The sequence below is a fragment of the Capra hircus genome, chromosome 19 (assembly GCF_001704415.2).
Source record: "Capra hircus breed San Clemente chromosome 19, ASM170441v1, whole genome shotgun sequence".
Classification (NCBI taxonomy): domain Eukaryota; kingdom Metazoa; phylum Chordata; class Mammalia; order Artiodactyla; family Bovidae; genus Capra; species Capra hircus.
In genome coordinates, this window is record NC_030826.1 from 5187611 (window position 1) to 5211199 (window position 23589).

Here is a 23589-nt window from a genome sequence, read left to right on the forward strand (position 1 = left end):
CTGTCCTCTCCAAGAGCTGCCCACAGACTCCTCTTCAGCTCCCATCCCTGGAACGGCAAGATTCCCCCACGGCCTTCCCTTTGATTTTTTTCTTACCCTGTATTATCTCCCAGGGGATCACAAGGCTGTGAAATCCTCATCTCTAGTTACGATTGCGCTTCTGAGGCCTGGACTCTTGCCTAAAGCCGGGGTTCATGTCCTCCAGGGTCTCCATCTGGAGCCCAGAGGTGCCCTGGACTTGGTGGAGCCACAGACTCTGACTGTTCCTCCGAAAGTGCTCAGGGCACTGTCTCCCGGGTCTCGGTGAGTTTTATCACCTCCTTTCTGGCTGGCCAAGCTGGAACCTGCAAGTTGGTCCTGCTCTCTCCTGCGCTGCCTCACAGAGTAACGGAGTCTCATATTGACCCTACCTCATCAATGACTCTTGGATCTAGCCTGCCCTCTCCCAGCGCTGGGGGAGCCGCTCAGCACTCCTGCCGCCCGTCGGAGGCCTCTTCTGCTGTTGCCATGGTGTCACCTCATCACTCGCTCACCAGCCCCTTGAGGACGAGATCTGACTACTGAGGGCCCCTCTCTGTCTGGTCTCAGCTCTTCCTTCCCCTCTCCTCAACCTCTGAGCTCCAGCCACCCCCTGCTTTCAGCTCCCTGCCTGATCCAGGAGTTCTTGAACATCTTCATGGCCACACAGATTCTGTTCCCTCTGCCTCCATCACCCCTTAGCTCTTTACTTGTCCAGCTGGTGTCGAGAATCCTCCAAGATGCCAACTCCCTCTGAGAAGCCTTTCCTGATGCCCCTGCAACTCCCTCCGTGGATCTGGCTTAGTGATCGACCTTTGGCCTCCACCCTGTGGTTCCCTGGGCAAAGCTCTCCTGTAGCACCTAGCACCTGCTGTGAACACCTGTGTGCTTACAGTTTCCACCTCCAGACTGTGTGCTGGGTTTTATTTATGTATTTTCACAGCTTGGCTTCCCTGGTGGCTCAGGTTTGATCCCTGAGTCGGGAAGATCCCCTGGAGAAGGGGAAGGCAACCCACTCTGATATTCTTGCCTGGGAAATCCCATGAACAATGGGCTACAGTCTGTGGAGTCAAGAAGAGTCCAGCACCACTGAGTGACTCTCGCTCTCTCTCTCACGCACACAGACACACACACACACACCAAAAGTAAGTACACAGCTAGGAAACTGACAGCTCTGCTGCATTAAGACCATCCAAACTTTGGTGCTTCTCCGGTGGCTCAGACGGTAAAGAATCTGCCTGCAACGCAGGAGACCCAGGTTCACTCCCTGGGTTGGGAAGATCCCCTGGAGAAGGAAATGGCAACCCACTCCAGGATTCTGGCCTGGGAAATCCCAGGGACAGAGGAGCCTGGTGGGTCCATGGGATCACAAAGAGTCAGACATGACTGAGCAACTAACTCACGCACGCTCAGAACTTAGTCCATAGTAGGTCTTAGTAAATGTTTGTTAAATCATTGTTTTAGTCAACAAGCCTTTGTTTTACTTTATTATTATTATTTTTAAATATTTATTTGGCTGCACCAGGCCTTACTTGCAGCACACAGGATCTAATTTCCTGACCAGGTTCAGATGCAGGCCCCCTGCGATGGGAGCAGAGTCTTAGCCACTGGATAGCCAGGGAAGTCCCAACAAGCCTTTGCTAATTATCTTCTGTGCAAGACATTGGCAAGGCCTTTGCCTGAAAAGATTTCCAGTGTAGTTTGAGAACAGATAATTGCTTAAAAGCTATAGAGTCACTTAACCTGAGAAGCTTCCAGGCCTGCATATGCTTGCATGAGATATGATATAGATATTAAATATGAGGCATGTTGGACGTTGTCACCAATGCTAGGACAGTCAGTGGGAGGAGGGCTTGACTTAGACCTTGAGGGGCGGTCGGGCAGGTAGAGGTGGAGACGGTGAGAAGCAGGAACAGGGCCAGCCAGCGTGGCTGGACCGAGAGCGGAGCAGGGCTGAGGGCATCCTCGACCTCTGGACAGAGCTTGGACCAGGCAGCGGAGCAAGGCCGCTGGCGGCCTTGATCAGGTGGAGCTGGTGTTTGAAGAGTCGCCTGGTGGCATGCTCAGGACAAGCCTGCAGGGGGCAGGGGGCCCAGCGAGGAGGGCACTGCATCGGCCCAGGTCCTCAGGGATGGCCTGCCCTGCCTCTGACGGATCTGAACCAATGCACAGCCTCCCTGGGACTTAAGGATGGTTTATTGCTAGAGCTGGAATGACCTTTGCTCTTCTTCTGAACTCGCATCTCATTATATAACAGGTGCTCAAATCAGAGCCCAGGGGGTCTCCCCCACGGTCTGCGTCACTGGCCCGGTCTCTGGATTCCAGTCCTGCATGAGACGGGTGTGGTCCACGCCCAAAGCCTGATGGAAGAAGGGATAGGACACGGCAGTGTCCAGGCCTTGGGAGACCCAGGGGGAGGGGCTGGTGGTCCCTGTGAGCTCAGACCTTGAGTTCGGTTCCCAGCGACGGTGAGTGACAGGCCTCAAGTGGCCACGCCCGGACCAGCGCAGGACTCTGAACCCTGGGCAGAGAATTTCAGTGCACTGGCCAGGCGCCGAGGCAGGAGGCCTTAGAAAAGCTTATTTACTTTTGGGTGCTCAGCCTGGAGACTCGCACAGGAAAGAATTTGTGTGGATCTCCTTGAGAAGCCGCAGAGCCGCAGCCACACCTGAATCCTATTCATGTTCATCCGGAAACTCAGGCTTTCAAACAATTCTGTTTCTCTTCCTATGTTTGTTTGGACAGGTTGAGGGGCTGGGAGAGGAGGAAGGGTGTCGCTCGGGGGAATGTGGGCCATTTGTTTGCAGCTGGTTCCGGGGTTCGCCGTGGACGTCAGCAAGCCCGGCGCTTACCTCGTCCCCAAATCCAAACAAAAAACTCACATGGCCCGAAGGAGAATAGTCAGTTTAATAACTCGCCCTGGCAGCACTTTGAAAGCTGCAGATTTCAAATGACTAGACCTGCAGATTTTCACCAACTCGGACAATTAAAGAGGCTCCAGAGACCTCAGCGGTGCTGACTCCAGTGGTGCGTGTTGTCATTAAAAACGGAAAGAGCCTCCGAAAATAGCCTCCAGGTATGGAGAGCTTGCTTCTCTGCTTGATGAGAAGGTAGCCCCATCCCAGCGGGACCTCCGTAAACTGCTGAGTGGCTCAGTTTCTCCGCAGGTACCGTGTGCCCATTGGCCCTCGGGGCTCTGCAGGGCTGTCAGGAGGGCAGGATGAGCCCATCGACACTCCGTGTGCACTTGAACCAGGTCCAGGGGCAGCGAGTAACGCCAGGCAGGAGCCCCTCTGGTGTCTGCTGCTCCTCGGAAAGCGACATCACCACTGTGCCCATGCAGGGGGCTGAGGAGGGGCCCCCAGTCTCCGCTTCATCCTCTCCAGATGCCTCTTGTCACTTGTCCTCTGTCCCATGGAGATGCAGAAAGGCTTGACGCGGCCATTCTGGATGAGAGTCCCCATTCCCAGGGCAGCCTGGGGAGGATTGCAGCCACGCAGTTCTCAGAGGGCGTGTGTAACATTCAGAGTGTTCAAAGGCTGGGCAAGCAGGCAGTCGGTGGGATTCGACCTTGCACTTCCCAGGTCTTCACCTGCCATGCATTTCCTGCAAGTGCAGAGGAACCAAGAGGCCTGCTCTTGCACAGCGGCGTGCCATGACTTGGGATGGAGTGGGCGGAGACAGGAGAGTGCAGGGGAGGACCGGGCACTCTTTCCCATCCATGGCCCTTCCGACTCACCTGTGGTTGAAGGGGGGGAGGGAGGCTCAGTGTTGCCAGACCTGGAATCTGGCCTGCACCCGCCGGCTTTGGTCTGTGGGGCTGTGAGTACATTTCCGGCCACCTTTTTAATTCCCTGCACCTGGCGGTGGCATGTGTGCAGCAGGGAGAGACTCTGGTCCTGGGGATAGAGGAGCTGGAGGGGGCTCTGTCACTTTGTCTCGGGAACAGTGGTGCGGTGACCGGTGGGCCCACGTGTGCCTGGACCCCCGGCTGGAGGTTTGGTGCTGCTGCGTGGCACTGAGTGCCAGCGGGGGAGGCTCTGAGCCCCTCAGCTCTCAGTCGGCTCAAGGAGGCAAGTTTCTTGCTGACTCCACTGGCAAGATTTGCGCTGATCCACACCCTTGGAATGAGAGGCCTTGCTAATCCAGCCCTGGCCTCTGCCAAATCAGGAGCTGCCAGATCAAGTCAGGGCCATTTTGGGTACTGGAGCGCGATCCCAGAGCACTGTGCTTGTCCTAGATGTGGGGTCACACTTGGTGACGTCCAGCAGGCTTTGCTCGGGTGGCAGCTGGCGGGCAGTGTGTGCTGGAGGGCAGGGGAGGTGCAGACGCTGCCGCGTGGCCACCCCACACCATGCCCAGCACAGCCAGCCCTGGGGGACTGACGAGTGAGCAGGACTCTGCGTGGTGGAGCGGCTGGCCCTGGTCACAAAGCTCTTTAGGGCAAGTGCACCCTGAGTCCAAGTCCCTCTGTGCTTTCAGGCGAGCCCAGTGGTCTCCAAAGGATGGGTCAGAGGGGACGGACAGAGGCTGCAGCGGGAGCCTGAATGGTGTTTCCCCGGTCTGTGCCCAAACGCAGACCCAGAGTTAATTAGCGCACTGATTACTCAAGGGTATAGACGTAAAACATGCTCCCCCGCGATATGACCTTTGCAGCCACAGCCCATAACAGAACAGATGAGGCCTGGTCTCCGGCCGTCCAGCGGCTCTTTAAAGACGCCTGTGTGAGATGTAGCATTGCCAGGAGCCCCGGCCCTCTGGGCCATTAGTTGATTTGTCGTTGAAGGCGTGTCCTTGGCATAAGCAGCCGTTCAGGAGGACCGAAGTGGTGAAGGCGGGGAGGGAAAGGAAACGGGGTGGCTGGCTGCCCTCACTCCTGGGGCTCTGGTCCATGCCTGGGGCATCCCTGCCCCCTTGGGGAAGCATCCACACCCAGGAGCATGTCGAACCCTGGGAGACGGAGCCCCACCAGTCTCCCTCCAGCTTTCCGGCTGCATGACTGTGTGTGTGTGTTGGGGTGGGGGGTAGAGGGGAGGATGCGGATTTCACCTCTGACCCGCCTCTTCCTAATCCGTAAATTGTGGGGCAGGCTCATGGGTCAGTGGGAAGTTGTCCATGAAGCCAGGAGACCGAGGTCCTGACACTAAGCTCAGCTGGAGAGTACAAAATCCCTTGCTTTCCTTTAAGGCATTTACATGCTTAAGAGCTTGGGCTTTAGAATCAGAAGAGTTGGGAGGTGAGATTCTGTTTCATCTACCAGTTGGGCAACTTTGGTTCATTATTTAACATTTCTGAGTGAGTGAGTGGTAGTTGCTCAGTCGTGTCCGACTCTTTGCGACCCCCTGGATGTAGCCCACTAGGCTCCTCTGTCTCTGGGATTCTCCAGGCAAGAATACTGGAGTAGGGTGCCATTCCATTCTCCAGCATTTCTGAGCTTGTCTTAAACTGTCTGGAAAAAGGGAGCAGCAGCAGTGATTCCAACTTACACAGATATCTTGAGGATTAAGTGAGGCGGTACGTGGGGTACCTGGGGGGGTTGCTTCTCCTGAACACTGACCTTTGCTCCTAACAGCGACTCTTCAGTGGGCAGGGGCCCGTCCACTGGCCCACAGGGCAGCGTTTCACTCGCTCTCTCAGTGAACGGGAGCAGACAGACCCTTCTTCATGTTCACACATAATGGCTTGGTTTGGCTTCTCAATATTGTGCTTTACCCATATTTCTGTGGACAGCCTGTTACTGTGGAGAGTGTTAGGAAAGAGCTGCTTTGATCAAAGTGACCTTTATAGGGGACCTTTCAGTATATTTGTTGTGCAATCATGGACAGCACTTACTGGGCACCTTGTCTGGATTTGGCACAAGGGAAGCCGTGTGTGTGTCTGTGTGTGTGTGTGTGTGTGTGTGTGTAAAACAGAGACAGAGGGATTTGTTTTTGCCTTGAAGTTAGTGTATCAGCCAAATAAGGCTCAGGACACTAGAAAGTATCAAATGTTATGACAGATTCACAGCTGCTGGAGTTGAAAAGGACTCTTTCGAATCTAATGTTTGGTTAAGCCTTTTCTGTCTCCTCTTCTTCTTCCTTTTCTGAGGGCTTGTTCTCGTTGCAAAATGAAGCTAAGTCCAATTTTAAAAGCTTATTTTTATTTCTGTCTTTGAAAGTAAAGGAGGCTCATTATAGATAATTGGTAAAATATAATAAAAAGAAAACATAGTCCCCCAAACCGTCCTCGTTTCTAACCAGGGGTATTTATTTCCGGTTGTTCAGTGGTTAGTATTAAACGTCTCTTGCATGCAGACTCCTTCTAGAAGCTGGGGATACAGCAGCAAAGAAAACAAGGTCCCCATCCACTGGTTCTTACGTGTTTGTGGAGGGAGGTTTCTGACCAAGTCAAGCAAATACAAAAGATAATTTGGGGTGGAGATAAATTTTGCAAAGGACATGAAACAGGGTAGTTTGGTAGTTGGGGCAGAGGAAAGTCAGAGAGTGAGGGGACGTGGCATTTGCACCGGCGACTAAAGGACGCAGAAGGGTCAGGCAGGCAGTTCAGGGCAGGATGTTTAGGTTAAGGAATCCTGAGGACCCAGACCCTGGGGGTCCTGCTTGGGGCGTGAGGAGTGGAGGGAAGGCTGCATGGCTAGGCCTGCAGGGTGCGGACCCTTGAGTGGCAGTGCGAAGACTTTGGAGGGTTTCAGATGGGAGGGTGACCAGCGTAGGTCTGTATTGTTATTTTTTTATGCTTATTTTGGCTGCACCACGTGGCATGTGGGATTGTAGTTCCCCAATCAGGGGCTGAAACCACGCTCCCTGCAGTGGCAATGCGAAGTTCTAACCACTAGAGCACCGCACAAGTCCAGGTCCATTTTTAGAATGTTTTCCAGGCTGTGTGGACAGTCCATTGTGAGGACTTGAACGGAAGGAGCGGGAGCACTTAGGAGGGTGAGAGAGATGACTCCCAGGTGGCTCAGTGGTGAAAAATCTGCCTTGCCAATACAGGAGATGCGGGTTTGATCCCTGGGTTGGGAAGATCCCCTGGAGAAGTAGATAGCAACCCAGCTGCCTGGGAAATCCCATGGACCAAGGAAGCTGGTGGGCTACAGTCCACTGGGTCGCAGAGAACCGAACATGACTGACCCTGCACTCACACACACACAGAGATGCGCGGTGAAGAAACCATGAAGCTTAGATGAGGAGGCGTAGTCTTTTTATTCAATTTTTTAAAAGTATTTGGGATCACAGTATTTATTTATCTATATTTTTGGCTGTGCCAAGCAACTTGCAGAATCTGAGTTTCCCAGCCAGGGATCGAGCCTGTAGTGTTAGTGCAGAGTCCTAACCACTTGACTACCAGGGAATTCCTCATACTCTGGATATTTGATATTTGTGTTTATATGGAGACCACTGACTACTTCCCAGGTACTGTGAATTATGTTAAGCACTTTATCTATCAGTTCGATTCAGTCACTCAGTTGTGTCCGACTCTGTGACCCCATGGACTGCAGCACGCCAGGCCTCCCTGTCCATCACCAACTCCTGGAGTTTACTCCTGTCCATCATGGCATCGTTGGTGATGCCATCCAACCATCTCATCCTCTGTCGTCCCCTTCTCCTGCTGCCTTCAATCTTTCCCAGCATCAGGGTCTTTTCAAATGAGTCAGCTCTTCACATCAGGTGGCCAAAGTATTGGAGCTTCAGCTTCAACATCAGTCCTTCCAGTGAACACCCAGGACTGATTTCCTTTAGGATGGACTAGTTGGATCTCCTTGCAGTCCAAGGGACTCTTAAGAGTCTTCTCCAACATCGCAGTTCAAAAGCATTAATTCTTCGGCATTCAACTTTCTTTATAGTCCAACTCTCACATCCATACACGACTACTAGAAAAACCATAGCTTTGACTAGATGGACCATTGTTGGTAAAGTAATGTCTCTGCTTTTTAATATGCTGTCTAGGTTGGTCATAGCTTTTAGTTTTCTGAATGTTGAATTTTAAGCCAACTTTTTCACTCTCCTCTTTCACCTTCATCAAGAGGCTCTTTAGTTCTTCACTTTCTGCCATAAGGGTGGTGTCATCTGCATATCTGAGGTTATTGATATTTCTCTCAGCAATCTTGATTCCAGCTTGTGCTTCATCCAGCCTGGCATTTCGCGTGATGTACTCCGTATATGAGTTAAATAAGCAGGGTGACAATATACAGCCTTGATGTACTCCTTTTCCAATTAAGCAAATGAAAGAGCTCAGCTGTGATTCTAGCACCTCCACTAGCTTTGTTTGTAATAATGCTTCCTAAGGCCCACGTGACTTTGGATTCCCAGATGTCTGGCTCTAGGTGAGTGATCACACCATCGTGGTTATCTGGGTCATGAAGATCTTTTTTGTATAGCTCTTCTGTGTATTCTTGCCACCTCTTCCTAATAGCTTCTGCTTCTGTTAGGTCCATACCATTTCTATCCTTTATTGTGCCCATCTTTTCATGAGATGTTCCCTTGGTATCTCTAATTTTCTTGAAGAGATTTCTAGGCTTTCCCATTCTGTTGTTTTCTTCTATTTCTTTACCCTGATCACTGAGGAAGGCTTTCTTATCTCTCCTTGCTATTCTTTGGTACTCTGCTTTCAAATGGGTATATCTTTCCTTTTCTTCTTTGCCTTTCGCTTCTCTTCTTTTCTCAGCTATTTGTAAGGCCTCCTCAGACAACCATTTTGCCTTTTTGCATTTCTTTTTCACATTCGTTTCTCACACAGCCCTGTGAGACAGGCATGGTAATCCATGTTTATAGATGAAAAGACTTAAACTCAGAGAGGTAGATTTTTAAAAAGGAAAAAAATTCACCATAGTTTCTGTCCTTACTATAGACCTTACTAGGAATTGGGGACGATTTCTCTCTGGTCCTTTACTCAAACACCCAAGTTTGTAACATATAGGTGGCAGAACGAGAAAATCAAACCCGAGTCTGACTCACTAGACGGCATAACCACTACTCAGTACATTTTAAAACCTTGTTGCAATCTTAATGTTATTGTATAAGCGTCTCCCCAACAGCTTATACAGCTCAAGTACAACAGCTTAAGTACAACAGCTCAGCCTGTAGATCAGTCGGGTTGCCATGACAGTGTTTACCAAACACTCACAAATGCTCAGTAGCATTCACAGATGGAGGCTTATTGTTCCCTGTCTGAAGTGGCTATGAGTTGGTCAGGTGGCTCAGCTGATCTTGGCTGGACTTGCACGTCTGGGGGACAGGTGACCTGGGCTGGCCTGGACTGGCCTGCTCCCTGTCCCCCCAGCCCCTCCCACACTGCAGGCTCGAGGGGCAGTGTGACCGGTGGGGACTGCAGTGCTGCAGCAGGACATGCAGCCCTCACGGCCCAGCCTCGGAGCCGACGCTGCCACTTCTGTCACGTTCTGTCGGCCAGTGCTCGTCACGGGGCCAGCCCAGACGCGAAGGCCGGGGAAACGGACTCAGCCTGGACCTGCAGGGTCGCATGTAACAGAACGTGGGGAGAGGGAGGGGCAAGACCTCCGGCCTTTAGGACACTGCTGTCTTTGCAGAGTGCTTGTTAGGCCGGCCAAGAGGTTCCTGCCATTGGAATAGAGACCTCAGGGCCCAGAGTCAGCCTCAGGGTCCAGAAAGCCCATATCCTTAGGATGTGCTTGTAGGGCCTTTGTTTAATCTCTGTACCTAAAATGGTCACTCATTATAGACCCTCGAATGTTACTGGAGTCTTCTAAGTTAATTGGTTCCCTGTAACGTAAGGATTCTCAGAAGCAGAGTGTTTTGCAGTGAAGTGAGCCCTGATGATGGTTTTCCTCTGAAAGCAGTGAGTGCAAAGACAGTCAAAAGTGCTATTTCATACTCAAATTATGACTGTGTGGGGTCAAAGAGGTTGCTAGATTCTTATTAAGTATGTAAGAATAAGAAACATCCTATCTTCAATTATGCTATTTGGAGGTTTAGGCATACCTACTCTGTGACAAAAGCAGAGGCCAATTTTTGGTTTCAAGATAACTTTTAATCTCTTTCCAGATTTAAGCCCTTTGTTCCACCCTTTCCACCAGAAATCCTCCTTGGCTCTCCTAGAAATGACTTTCACTGAGATGCTTTTAGAAAAAAGAAAACTATGTCCCAGCAAACTGCAGAGTCTACACCATGCGGTTGATCCTGTCCACCCAGTTCTTTCAGAGAAAGCCTTGGAAAAATACCAAGCTCAGACTTAACAAATACAGAAAAGAGAAACAAAACACTTGATCATCTCAACAGATACTAAAAAATGCATTTGAGGAAATTTATTATCATACATGGAGAAGGCAATGGCACCCCACTCCAGTACTCTTGCCTGGAAAAATCCCATGGATGAAGGAGCCTGGAAGGCTGCAGTCCATGGGGTCGCTGAGGGTCGGACACGACAGAGTGACTTCACTTTCACTTTCATTCATTGGAGAAGGCAATGGCAACCCACTCCAGTGTTCTTGCCTGGAGAATCCCAGGGACGGGGGAGCCTGGTGGGCTGCCATCTGTAGAGTCGCACAGAGTCGGACACAACTGAAGTGACTTAGCAGCAGCATTATCATACATAATTTCTGATTTTAAGAAAACAACAGTAGGGCTGGGAAGGTTGGAACTGTTTTAGCTTCTCAAAAGGTTACTAGGGGTCTAGAACAAACCTTAAGGATGTAAGGCATTAAAAGTTATTTTCATAACAGTCTGGGACAGACTCTAGGCTCATCCCTTTTACTCAGTGGTTTTTTGCAGAGCCTAGCCAATGCAGTGAGTTTTTTTTTTTTAAGTAGGAATTATAAACACTGAGGCAACAACTATCTCTAGAGGCAGAAAAGATTATTTACCTTGAAAACTCTGTTAGAGCTATTAGAACCAATAAGGGAGTAAGTGGCCTTAAAGATATAAGAAAAAGATGAAGTAATAAAAATGCAGAGTATACTAAGGATATATTGAATATTTTAAAGTTATCAGTTATCCCCAAACTAACCTATGGTTTCATTCAGTCTTCATTCAAATTCCCATTAATAATTTAAAATATAATTTAATGTATCCAGAAATTCCTATTTCTATGAGTATAAGAATACTGAAGAAAATCTCCTGAAAAGAACCACAAAGAGGGCAGAACTTCCCCTTTCAAATATCAAATCTTACTAATACCATTATATTAATCCATTTGGAAAGTATTATGTAAAGGTTCTTGCTTGTATGTTAGACAAAAATAAATCATAGGTGACTCAAAATCCTAAAATATAGTTATATTAAAGTATAGAGTAATATGCTGCTGCTGCTAAGTTGCTTCAGTCATGTCCGACTCTGTGCGACCCCAAGGATGGAAGCCCACCAGGCTCCCCCATCCCTGGGATTCTCCAGGCAAGAACACTGGAGTGGGTTGCCATTTCCTTCTCCAATGCATAAAAGTGAAAAGTGAAAGGGAAGTCACTCAGTCGTGTCCAACTCTTAGTGACCCCATGGACTGTAGCCTACCAGGCTCCTCCATCCATGGGATTTTCCAGGCAAGAGTACTGGAGTGGGGTGCCATTGCCTTCTCTGATAGAGTAATATATATGTATAGCCACACACATATGTACACATATATAGTGTGTGTATATATATATATATATATATATATATATACACACACACATGTATACATGTATGCATATAGTATGCTTTGGGGATAGAGAAGATATGAAATTAGAAGCCATAAAGAAGAAAATGTTAAGATATTATTACTATATTATAGTGCAAGATCTCGTCAGTAGTGCAAAACTCTAAGCAAAGTTAGAAAATAAATAGTCTGGGAGAAAATATTTTCTACAGAGAAAACAGATAAAATGATTATATCCATAGTTGATATAAACTTCTTTCTAAAGAGTGCTTACAAATGAATAAGCAACAAAATCCACTTAAAAAGGAGCAAAAAATAAGAAAAGGGTAGTATACAGCAGAAAAACCAAATATCCAATAGACACATGAGTTATTTAGTCTCACTACTAAGAAGGAAATGTAAATTAAACAATAGTGATATTTGTGTAATCAGATTGGCAACATTTAAAAAAATTATCATTTAATTGGTACAAAAATACACTCTCAGAAATGTTGGTGCAAGTATAAATAGATAAGACTTAGCAATGCTTTTAGAAATTTAAAAATACTTGCCTTTTGTAAGAGCAATCTTTTAGAAATCTCTTCTATAAAAACACTCACATACCTAAAAATGCATCAGTTGGGAAATAATTGAGTAAATTGTTATACCCAAATTTTGGGAACTACTCACCCTTTAAAAAGAACAGAGTAGTTCTGTTTGTATTAACATGGGTAATTGCATATGGTATACTGGTATATAGAAGGAGTAATGTAAGACCTAGGGGTAGTATAATCCTATAGGATTGAGAAGTTCACACTAAACAGTTAAAGGTATCCTTTGGGAAGAACAGCAAGATGGATTGAGGGCAAGGGAGACACATTTCTGCATTTGTTGAAATTTTGCAATGAACATCTATGGTAATTTAAAAGATTAACGATTCATTTTTAATTTGAAAATTCTTATTAATAAAATTTTGCAAATCCACAAAAAGTAGGATAAAATAATAAAGATCCTCCTCCCTGTTACTCAGGGATACTGTTGACATTTAGGAATAAAGGGGGAAACAAACGTGTCCAGCAGAGTTAATGCAGTCGAAAATATAGACAAACAAGATGATGCAAGGGTATCTTGGGAGAAGGGAGACCTGGATGTTTCTCAGGTCCTTCGTTGGGTGCTCTGCGATGCTGGGAAGCCACTGACTCATCTGCGGTCTGTTAGGTTTTCTCCATGCTTCTGGTAGGGCTGACCTACTTCCATTGGAAGAAAGGGCTGAAGAGAAAGAATGCAGATAAAGGTTCTGCCTCATGTGAAGTGTTATTGTTAGAATGTCCATGAATGAATGTCAGCGCCCGGCATTTCTGAGGGCCACCATTAAATGAGCAGTATTCTTTGTAGAAGCAGAACTCTGAAGTAGGCACACTGGGAGAAGTGGGTGGGGATAAAATAGAGGAGAGATGAAAGACCATGTAGTCGGTAGGGGAGGAGTGTGTGTATATGTGTGTGTGTGTAAAGCTTAACATGTATAAAGAAATAGAGTATAATCTTTAAATACAACATAAGTACTTGAAGTAACTTTGACCAATTAGATGGTAGGAGAGGGTATTTATGCCAGTGTGTGTGTGTGTTTGTATTGGGCGCGGGGGTTGGGGGGGTGGCGGGCATTGGGTAGCTTTATTATTAAGTTCAAAGAGAGTTCCTAAAGGGAAAATAAAATACCAGTTTGAGTCAGACACGGCTCATTCTCTCAGTCAGTGTCGAGAGGCACAAGATCAAATCTGGCTTGACACCATCCAGTGCAGATCTCAGCAGCCACTAGAAGCTGGAACCAAGCAGAGCTTGGCTAATGAGAATCTCCATCCTCTGCCAGTGCCTGGGGGCCCATCCCTTCCTCTCTGGCAAGCAGGATACAAAGAGAGCTCAAAGCAGAGTGAGGACCAAAAGGTCACCCAGAACATTCATTCTGAAGCTCCCCACCAGGCCTTTCTGAAAAACAGACAAGTGTGGTTTCACAGTTTAGCCAGAAAGCGAGCCAACGGCTTTGCCCTTTAGCCCAGGGTCGGTTCTAATGGCACCTACAGGATGTTTCACGTGACATCCGGCCTTCAGCAGTGAAGACGGAGGAGGACCCGGGCCAGACCTAGCCGAGGCGTATCCTCTCATGTATTCTTTGGGCGTGAAAGGGACGACTGTAAAATTCAGGTGAAACTGGAAGTTAGGATTCAGAGCTCCCCGCATAAACACTGCAGTCTGTTATCAAGTTCACATCCACCAGTAGGACACTTTGCAAAACGCAGTCAGCTTGTTGCTCTGAGGACCTTTGTGCATTTCAGCAGCTTGGTTCACAGATGCCTCAGGTGGGAGTTAGAGCATCTCCACCGTGTCTTTTCCACTTTGCTCTGTGTTTCCGGAGTGCACATGTGGGTTAGGGTGCAGCCTGCCGGCTCATCTCCCGTGTCCAGTCCTGTCCCCTGCAGCTCACTCCTCCCGCTTTCCAAACCTCAGCTCCGCCTGTCACTTCCGTGCGCAGAGCCCCTCAGTGACACTCAAGGCCTCTTGAACACCCCTGCTGGCCGCCTTCCTGACCACGTCTCTTGCACTCCTGCCTCTCTCGGTCTCCTGCTCTGACAGAGCCACCCAAGACTGCTCATGGTTCTTTCAAAGCCCGACCCTGTGTCTTGGGTCCCTGGGTCTCCTTTGTGGCTCATTTCTCTGTAGAGGTGCAGCTGTGCCGAGCATTCTCTCTGGAAAGTGTCCCCTGGCCTGCTCTGTGTCCTGTTCCTCCACTCTGCAAGCACGTGTGGGTTCCTTTCACCCCTTCACTATATCTCACTGGCTGGTTTTAATCTGATTCCCCGACTCACTTGGGAAAAACCTTAAAGGTAAAAAAACCAGAGTACCTGCCACATAGTTGGTTTCAGGATTATGTTATAGGAGGGGATGAACGCATGCGTTTTTTAATTTAGCTTGTGAATATGTGTACGTGGGTCTTTGTTTCCCCCTATCTGACATGAGTAAAGTGTTCAGCCTGCTGTGCCTCAAGGGGGATGTTGGGGTCACATTTAAGTAAGCTTAAGACCCTTCACCTCATCCTGAGCATCACCAAGTAGATGGCAGTCAATAGCCCGCTCCTGGGCTTCCACAGAATGCTCACAAACTAAGGCTCCCGTATCGTTCCAGGCCAGCTGCTGCCAGCCAACCGCAATACTCCGAGCCCCATCGACCCCGACACCATCCAGGTGCCCGTGGGCTACGAGCCGGACCCGGCCGACCTCGCCCTCTCCAGCATCCCTGGCCAGGAGATGTTTGACCCTCGCAAACGCAAGTTCTCCGAGGAAGAGCTGAAGCCACAGCCCATGATTAAGAAAGCGCGCAAAGTCTTCATCCCAGACGACCTGAAGGTAAACGGGACCTGGTAACTAGGCTGTGGGCAAGTGGAGAGTGGGGTCGAGAGGCAGGCTGAAAGGGTGAGCCCAGGAAAAGCACACAAGCTTGTGAACAAAGACTGGTAACTTTCGGCCCCATTTTTCAGCATGTGACAAGGTTGGTTGCTTCCTCTCTGGATGTCTTCTGTACTGTGCCTTTCATATCTTGATAATGCACAGAAATAAGGAAAAGCAATAAAATGAAGTACTTTGCAGCCCATGAAGGAAGCAAGCCCACTGCTACCTGCAAGGAAACCCATGAAAGCCTAGTAAAGACAAATCTGGATCTTTCAAGGCTGGAAAGGAAAAAAAAAAAATTTTATTGGGAAGGGTACCTAGACCTCAGAGTCTTCAAGGGTTACCTTTCCTTTGGGAGTTTAATGCTAATTAACTGCTACCATTTCTCTGTAGGCCTCAGGGAGTAACAGCGAGAGACAGGACCTCTCTCCACATTGCCAACCTTGGATGCCAGGGTGGAACTTTGTTAAGGAAGCTGGGGGGTTTCCTGACACTATTTATAAGTAATGTTCACTCTGTGTCTCACATAGTGATCACTTGGGTATCTCAACAAAAGGTTAATTTGAGGTTGGTTTTTCTCTACTGTGTTGAAGGGACACATTATTTATAAAGGAAAATAGATTTACCTTAGGAAATCAGATACAACTTAAACAAAATTAATCTGACACATTTATGATACCTTAGGAAGAGAATTCTAAAATCATGCCATGCCTACTGATACCAAAATAGAACCATTTTTGATTAGCCATTGCTTAGAATTGTCTGTGTTTATGCTGCTTTCTAATCATATGAACAATAGAGATGTGATTGTACACATTCAAGGCATTGGAAGCAGGCATAATTAGGTCTTTTCTAGCTTCTCAAACCTAAACATGGTTCACATGAAGAGAACTCATGTTGGGAAAATAGGGAGTCTGGGACATTATTCTGGAACCACTTTAGACCAGTCATGCCTGCTTTTCAGACCTAAAGGGCACTGGAAGAAAACATGCCTGCAGATTCGCCACTGCCGCCATCCAGCACCTGAAATTACCTGCGGTGATGCAGGGTCATAAAATGCCCAAGGTGAAGGGGGCCTCAGACCTCATTAGATCACAGTGGCCACTGCGCCACAGAGGAAATGGAGATGAAGGGAAGCGAAGATGAGCCCTGGTGGTTAGAACAAGACCCAGCCAGGTCCCCAAGTCTGCTAGCTTCCAGAAACGTCGCTGCGGCATGTGGCCCTGACAGGAGCTACAACAAGGACCTCCAGTAACTGTCATCCTCAATAACTGTCAGACTCGAAGGAGGAAAGTGCATAGTAAACACACCAGAAGATAGAGACTAGTCAAGGAACTGATGGTTAGACAAAGATGGGATAAGAAAGGGGCCCACGGGATTAGGTCTTGGGCAGTTTAAGTACCTTCTTTCAACGGATGCTTTTCCTCACCTTGTGTTCTTAGTCATTCAATCTTCTGTATTTTAGAACTGGCTTCTTAAACTAAATCAGGGAGCCCATTCAGCATGGATTTCCTCTTGAGTGGAGGCAAGTTTGAAGAGGTGCTGCTGTGTAGTGGATAAAACCTCTAGCCAGACTTGCACAGTCTCCAAATTTACAAGTTTAAAGCAAGGAGCAAGCTGCTTTAATTACCCAGGTAACCTTGGCAACAGAGAGGCCACGTGAACATTGCCGTGCTGGAATTATACATGTTACCACCACCATGGCTGGACGTGGCCTTTCCACGTGCCAGTGTGGGGAACAGGCAAGAACATTCTCCTGCCAGGGGTCTCTGGATTCCTTCAGTTGTGAGCAAATCCTCAGGCCCCAGACCACGAGCATGGGTGAAACAGGAAGCAGAACTCCAAGGTGTTTCTTGTGCAGCAGGAGGACTGAGCTGGGGCAGGTGGGAGCCACATGTGTGGCCTCCAGCGCTGGGTGAGCAGACTGAGTGAGTGAAGCGGCCCTCGCTGCCTGCACTTCCTCTCTGGAGCCATTCATCTGGGTTAGCAGGCGTCTTGCCCCCACCCGGGAAGATGAAGGGATGGCATACAGGTTCCTAACTGAGAATCAGTTTAATCGCCTTGGTGTCTTCCAAAGACCCATTCATTCACTTGACAAATATTTTTCAAATGCTAGTGTCTGCCAAGTCAGGGCCTGGGGATTCAGAGGTGAACCACTACTGACATTGTTCCTACCCCCAAGTGAGAAAAAGGGAGTGCTGATATGTCAGGAGGGGCCTGCTGAGTGCAGGTGGCATCAAACACAGACCCTCAAGAAGATGGGACTGGACTGAGGGTGCTTTGCTAGGTGGTGGTGCCTCGGGAGCCAGGTGGCATCCGCCCCTGGGAGGTAGAGGGAAAGGGCACAGGTGATGTATCAGCCCCGATCAATACTTCTGCACCCCACCCCCATTCTGCGGTAACAGAGTGGGGGAGGCTGGTTTTCTTGTCGGGGACAGCCCTCCTTCCATCTTTCCTGCCTCCTGTGTCCCCTGCTCCTTTCCTGCTCTCAGCTCCCCTCCTACTTGAGACGGTCCACATTTCACAACTTTGCTCGCTCATCTGTTCATGTGCACAGGAGGCTGGGAAATGGAAGTACCTCAGAAGTGAGAAGAGCTCAGAAATCGGTTGTTACACTGAGGTCAGCTGGTGACTCCCCTGGTCCTTAAGACCTGATCCCAAACCTCCAAGGCCTGTGGTGGTACCCCTTCTCCATCCCCCTGAAAACACAGCTTCTTCAACTTCCCAGGGCCTTGTTCTCCCTACTCCCTGGCCCCTGTGTGCAAGTTCTGATACATCCTAAGTTAGTCCCTCTCTCAAATCATCTTGGAAGCCACACTTCTGGGAACACTGATGAGATGGGTAGATTTCCTGATTGACCAAGGGCGTGGATCTGGGGCTTACTAACATAGACAACGTCCATCAGAACTGGAGGTGTCACTGTTAATGTGCCATAGACCCTCTCACCCCACGGAGTCTTGGGCTCTCTTAGCTCCTCCCAGCTTCTTTTCCAGCCAGCTGGCCTGGCCTCTCTCCTTTTCCTCCAGCTCCCCACGCCTTTTTCCCAAGGGCAAGCAACAAATCCTGCCCCAAGGTTTCCAAAGGATAGCCTCCTAAGAAGAATTCTTCGGCGATTATGAAGATCATGTTTTTCACTTTGTTGTATATTATTATGAAATGTATAGTAAGCTGGGAGTGCTTTATAAATAAGAGAATAGTACTAGCTTGTGAAAAGCAGACAGAAGGTGCCTGCACTGACTTTGTCTCACACCTCCTGTCTGCTGGGCAGTGTTGGCTGAGGGTAAAGGGCACGGATGGGGCAGACCACTGACCTTGCAGTTTGTTTGCAGACTTTCCCTCAAGTCTGAGGTCACCATGTGACCTCCTCCAGTGCCAAATGCCCCTTGGAATCCTGGGGCAGGGTTAGAACTGACCTCACTCCCTTATTCTGGGTGGTACTAACTGCAGGTATTAGCATTGCTAGGATTGAGGACTTTACTATTGCAATGTGTTGAAAAAAAGGGGTGGCAAAACCCACCTGGTGGCACCATAAATGGAAGAAGACTTACATTTCTTAGTACTTCTAGGACGGTTTTCCCTTTTTTGTCAGAGAGAGCCGTGATGGGGGGGAAAAGGGACTGTTTTCAAGTTGACCACAATCAAACATCACTCAGGCTAAGAAGGCCTAGTTAACAAACAGTTAAACAAAAAAAGTTAGAGTAAATTATTTAAATGCTAGCCGTGAATAAGAATTTCTTAATCAGTGGCCAAGTGGAACATTATTGTTTGTTTTTAATTGCCAAAGTATACATGCCATTATAGAATATTCTAATAGTTCAGAAGGACATAAAAACTGAAAGATCCTACCTCCTTCAATCCTCCTTCCAGAGGCACCACTTTTAATAGCTGGGCATAAATCTTTCTGGATTTATACTATTTCTGAATATATATTATTACTTAAAAAAAAAAAAAACGAAGTGGGATGAGAACCTATTGATCTGCAAATTGCCACTGTTTCTACCCACACAGTAATATGTCTCTAGCATCTTTCTGATTCAGCAGGATATTATTTTTAATAGTTGTGTGACTTATGATGTAGTTATCAAAGCTCATACTGATAATTGGGGGGGCGGGGGGTGCCCATTTCTTTCAATTCCGGACAGTTCAGTCGCTCAGTCGTGTCCGACTCTTTGCGACACCGTGGACCACAGCACCCCAGGCCTCTCTGTCCATCACCAACTCCCAGAGTTTACCCAAACTCATGTCCATTGAGTTGGTGATGCCATCCAACCATCTCATCCTCTGTCCTCCCCTACTCCCACCTTCAATCTTTCCCAGCATCAGAGTCTTTTCCAATGAGTCAACTCTTTGCATCAGGTGGCCAAAATATTGGAGTTCCAGCTTCAGCATCAGTCCTTCCCGTGAACACCCAGGACTGGTCTCCTTTAGGATGGACTGGTTGGATCTCCTTGCAGTCCAGGGGACTCTCAAGAGTCTTCTCCAACATCACAGTTCAAAAGCATCAATTCTTTGGTGCTCAGCTTTCTTCACAGTCCGGCTCTCACATCCATACATGACCACTCGAAAAACCATAGCCTTGACTAGACGGACCTTTGTTGGCAAAGTAATGTCTCTGCTTTTGAATATGCTGTCTAGGTTGGTCTTAACTTTCCTTCCAAGGAGTAAGCGTCTTTAATTTCATGGCTGCAGTCACCATCTGTGGACAACGCTTTAGTAAAAACAGGCCCTTGTGTGCGCAGGTGACTGAGGACTGCCCTAGGGAGAGAGCCAGGCGTGAGGTGGCCCTTGACAAGACATTGCCAGGTCGTCTTCCAGCAATAAAGTACCAGCTTATCTCAGAAAGCACGCGCGCCCAGGGAAGGAAGGGGTTGCGCAAAGAGAAGGAATTCGGCCTGTCCTTTCGGGGTGCGGCCTGCACCCCACTTGGCGGGCTTGCGCTCTGCCGGGCGGGAGAGGCGCCCGACAGAGGGCCGGGCCGGGAGGGAGGCCCGGGCGGCCGCGCTCTGACGCCTCGTGTGTCTCCCGGCAGGACGACAAGTACTGGGCGCGGCGCCGGAAGAACAACATGGCGGCCAAGCGCTCGCGCGACGCGCGGCGCCTCAAGGAGAACCAGATCGCCATTCGCGCGTCCTTCCTGGAGAAGGAGAACTCGGCGCTGCGCCAGGAGGTGGCCGACCTGCGCAAGGAGCTGGGCAAGTGCAAGAACATCCTGGCCAAGTACGAGGCCCGGCACGGGCCCCTGTAGGCGGGCGGCGGGCGGCCGCGGCCCGACAGGCCTTCACCGCAGCGACCGAGCTTTCCGACATCAGCACTTTACCAGACGCAGCAACACGACGGACTCACGTTTTGGGGTGTGTGTGTGTGTGCTTGTGCTCCTGTGTGGTCAGCGGTGTGTGTGTGTGTGCTCCCGTGTGGTCAGCGCGGTGTGTGTGTGTGCGCGTGCGCTCCTGTGTGGTCAGAGATGTGAGTGTGTGTGTGTGTGTGTGCTCCTGTGTGGTCAGTGGTATGTGCGTGTGCGTGTGCGTGTGCCCCTGTGTGGTCAGCGGGTGTGTGCGCGTGCTCGTGCCTCCCTTTGCGCCCGCCATTTTGAAACGAAAGGTGCCATGTTTTTACTGGACTGAGGAGACGGCGCGGGTTTCCTGCTCCCCGCCCCTCGCCCCACTCCCGCCCTTTCCGCGTGGCTTCCAGTGTGCTCCTGCCCACTCTTTCAGGACCTTCTGCTCGGGTTCACTAAGAAGGGCCCTGCTGAAATAGTAGATCTCGGTTTCTCAAGCCCACAGGCTCTTGTTTCTGTTTAATCTGTAAGTTACCATGCTAATAAGGTGCACAGAGTAATTTAGCACTACACTGCAGCTCCGTTCAGTTATAGGTTGCTTTCCTCACTTTTTAAGTTTTGGTGATAATCGTCTTCAAATTTAAAGTGCTGTTTAGATTTACTAGATCCCGTATTTACTTAGTGCTCTCTACTAAGTTTCCTTTTAACTCTACCAACTCCAGCGAGTAAGAGTACTCTTGTAGAACACAGAGTGTGTTTTTGCACTGTCTGTACCTAAAGCAATAATCCTATTGTACGCTAGAGCATGCTGCCTGAGTATTACTAGTGGAAGTAGGATCTTTTCCCTACCTGAGAATTTCACTGTCTTTTAAAAAGCAAAAATTACAGTAATGTATTTGAGCATGCCCAGAACATCCCCAGGACCAGGAAGCAGAGGGAAACGCCAGGTCTAAGAACAAGGGGTTAACTTATCAGTGTACAGCCAAAAAATGCATCTTGGAACAGCTTTTGACATTGATGTGTTTGCTTTTGTTTTCTCTCTTTTCCCATGCCCCCAGCCCCCAATTTTCTAGTTAACTTTTTCCACATCCCTCTTGATATTCAGTACAATTCAATTACTTAAGATTCAGTTTTCCCCATTTTTTGGTAATGTATATATTTTTGTGAATTATACCTTGTTGTTTTAAAAAATCAGTTAAAAGTTGATGTTTTGTAAAACCCCTTTTTCTTAGTGGTGTCATATTTGAATGCTTCATAAATTAATGATTCTGGAGCTTATGTTTCTTATTCTCTGTTTTCTTTTGAACGTATGTGCTCTTATTAAGTGGACTTCTGAAAAATGAATGTAAAAGACACTGGTGTATCTCCGAAGGGGATGGTGTTGTCACAAACTGTGGTTAATCCAATCAATTTAAGTGTTTACTGTAGACCAAAAGGAGAGATTATTAAATTGTTTAATGTTTATACAGAGTAATTATAGGAAGTTCTTTTTGTACAGTATTTTTCAGATATAAATACTGACGATGTATTTTGGAAGACATATATTATATATAGCAAAGAGAAAAGGAAAACTATTCCATGTTTTAAAATTATATAGCAAAGATATATATTCATCAATGTTGTACAGAGAAGTGCTTGGGGGTTTTTGAAGTCTTAAATATTTTAATTTTGTCACTGACACATCAGCATGTTTTCTGCTTTAAATTAAAATTTTGCAACAGTATCGAAGCTTGCTGTGACGAATTCTGCTCTAAAATATCTAAGGAGTTTTCTTATTTCCTATTAGGTCTCAGAAAGAAAACCCAGAACCACAAAATGGATGTTAGTCAAATATTTATTGGATGATACAGTGATTTTTAGGAAAGGCATCTGCCACAGAAATGTTCACTTCAAAATTATGAGTTCCTAAAAATGAATAGCACTGCAAGCATCCCCCAAAATTCTGTTCTCCTCAGTGGGCACGTGCATCTTACACAGTATAAGGTTAATATCGGTGCTATGTGTATGATTTATAATTTGATAGCTGTCTTGACTTTAAAGGTGATTGTTCTTTTGTTTCACTAACTTGTGGTAAGAGATTTTGCCGTTGTTATAAAGAAACATTTTCTGCAAGATTAAAATACCCTTTTATCAGTGGGATTTTCTAGTTTCCTGTGTCCAGAGTATGTGATTCCTTAATGACCTTTAATCATTCTTTAATGGTGATCTCCTTGTCAATCTGTTAGCAAAGCTTCTCTCTTACTGTCATAGTCTTGGGGAATCTGAATAGTGGAATATTCCTACAGATATCCCATTTTATCTGAAGCTACAGATTATGATGGGAGATGGACGCATATTGGAATTGAAATAACCTTGTTCAGGTAAATAATAAAATAAACAAAACCTCTATCAAACTTAAGCAGAACTGAATTAGTGATATTCAGAGACACAAGTAAACATGGAGTTGGCCTTTTTATAGATAAAGAGACTAACTGCAGCAGAATTGTTAAATAGTTCAATATCTAGGAAGAAAGCTGAAGTATTGAAGGATTGTACTGAAGACAATCCAAATTCATTGAAGTTTAAAATGGTAACTGAAAAAACTGTATTTGAGTACTAGTCTTTCTGAAATTAGGTTGCTTGTATCTGATGAGCATCACAGATGTTTTCTGCAGAAGAAATTTAAAGATCATAATAAAACTTATTCTTTGGCGTGCCAGGGGTGGTTTCAGAAACCTACCTCGCTTTAAATTTTTTAAAGCTTTGGAGTCTGTACAGGTGCCTTATATGTAGGTCATTGTCACCACACACAAGCACTCAACCCCTGAACTCACTGCCTTCTGTCCAGGGCAGTCAGCTAGTAAATAAAGCAGTCCTGCTAAATGACATGAGAAGGCATGGCCCGATTTGGAATGACTTAGATCATCCAGGGTCAGATGAGTTCCGCAGACTGCAGCTATTAAAAGAGTCCTGTTGTCATTTTTCACCTTTTCATCATAAGCATCTTTCAAAGATTAATTACTTGGCCATTAAAAATGAATCCAAATCATATTATGCCAACATCATTTAGACATGATTTGGAATGAGCAGCCTAGGACTTCCTGACAAGGTCACATCCTCCTTTCTACTGGACTTGCAAAGAAAGGCGAAAATTGGTCAGCCTGTGGTACTGCTTGTGCCACCTGGAGGACATAGGAATGGGAGGGCTGTAAGTGATCACTTCCTCCTCTTGAGAAAGTGGACGCTTTGACCATTCCAAAACCCACAGTGAGCAGGATAGTGACAGGCCTTTCATCT

General features: G+C 47.5%; 1 protein-coding gene across 2 annotated transcripts in view; it reads left to right on the top strand.

Annotated features, from left to right (window-relative positions):
- HLF (HLF, PAR bZIP transcription factor) overlaps window positions 1-20479 on the top strand; it is a 52585-nt gene extending 32106 nt beyond the window's left edge. For both annotated transcript variants that reach the window (XM_018064074.1, XM_018064075.1), the window contains exons 3-4: window positions 14776-14996; window positions 20068-20479. In XM_018064074.1, the coding sequence (XP_017919563.1) occupies window positions 14776-14996; window positions 20068-20283 (437 nt within the window). In that variant the 3' untranslated portion in view covers window positions 20284-20479. The remainder of the gene's footprint in view (window positions 1-14775; window positions 14997-20067) is intronic.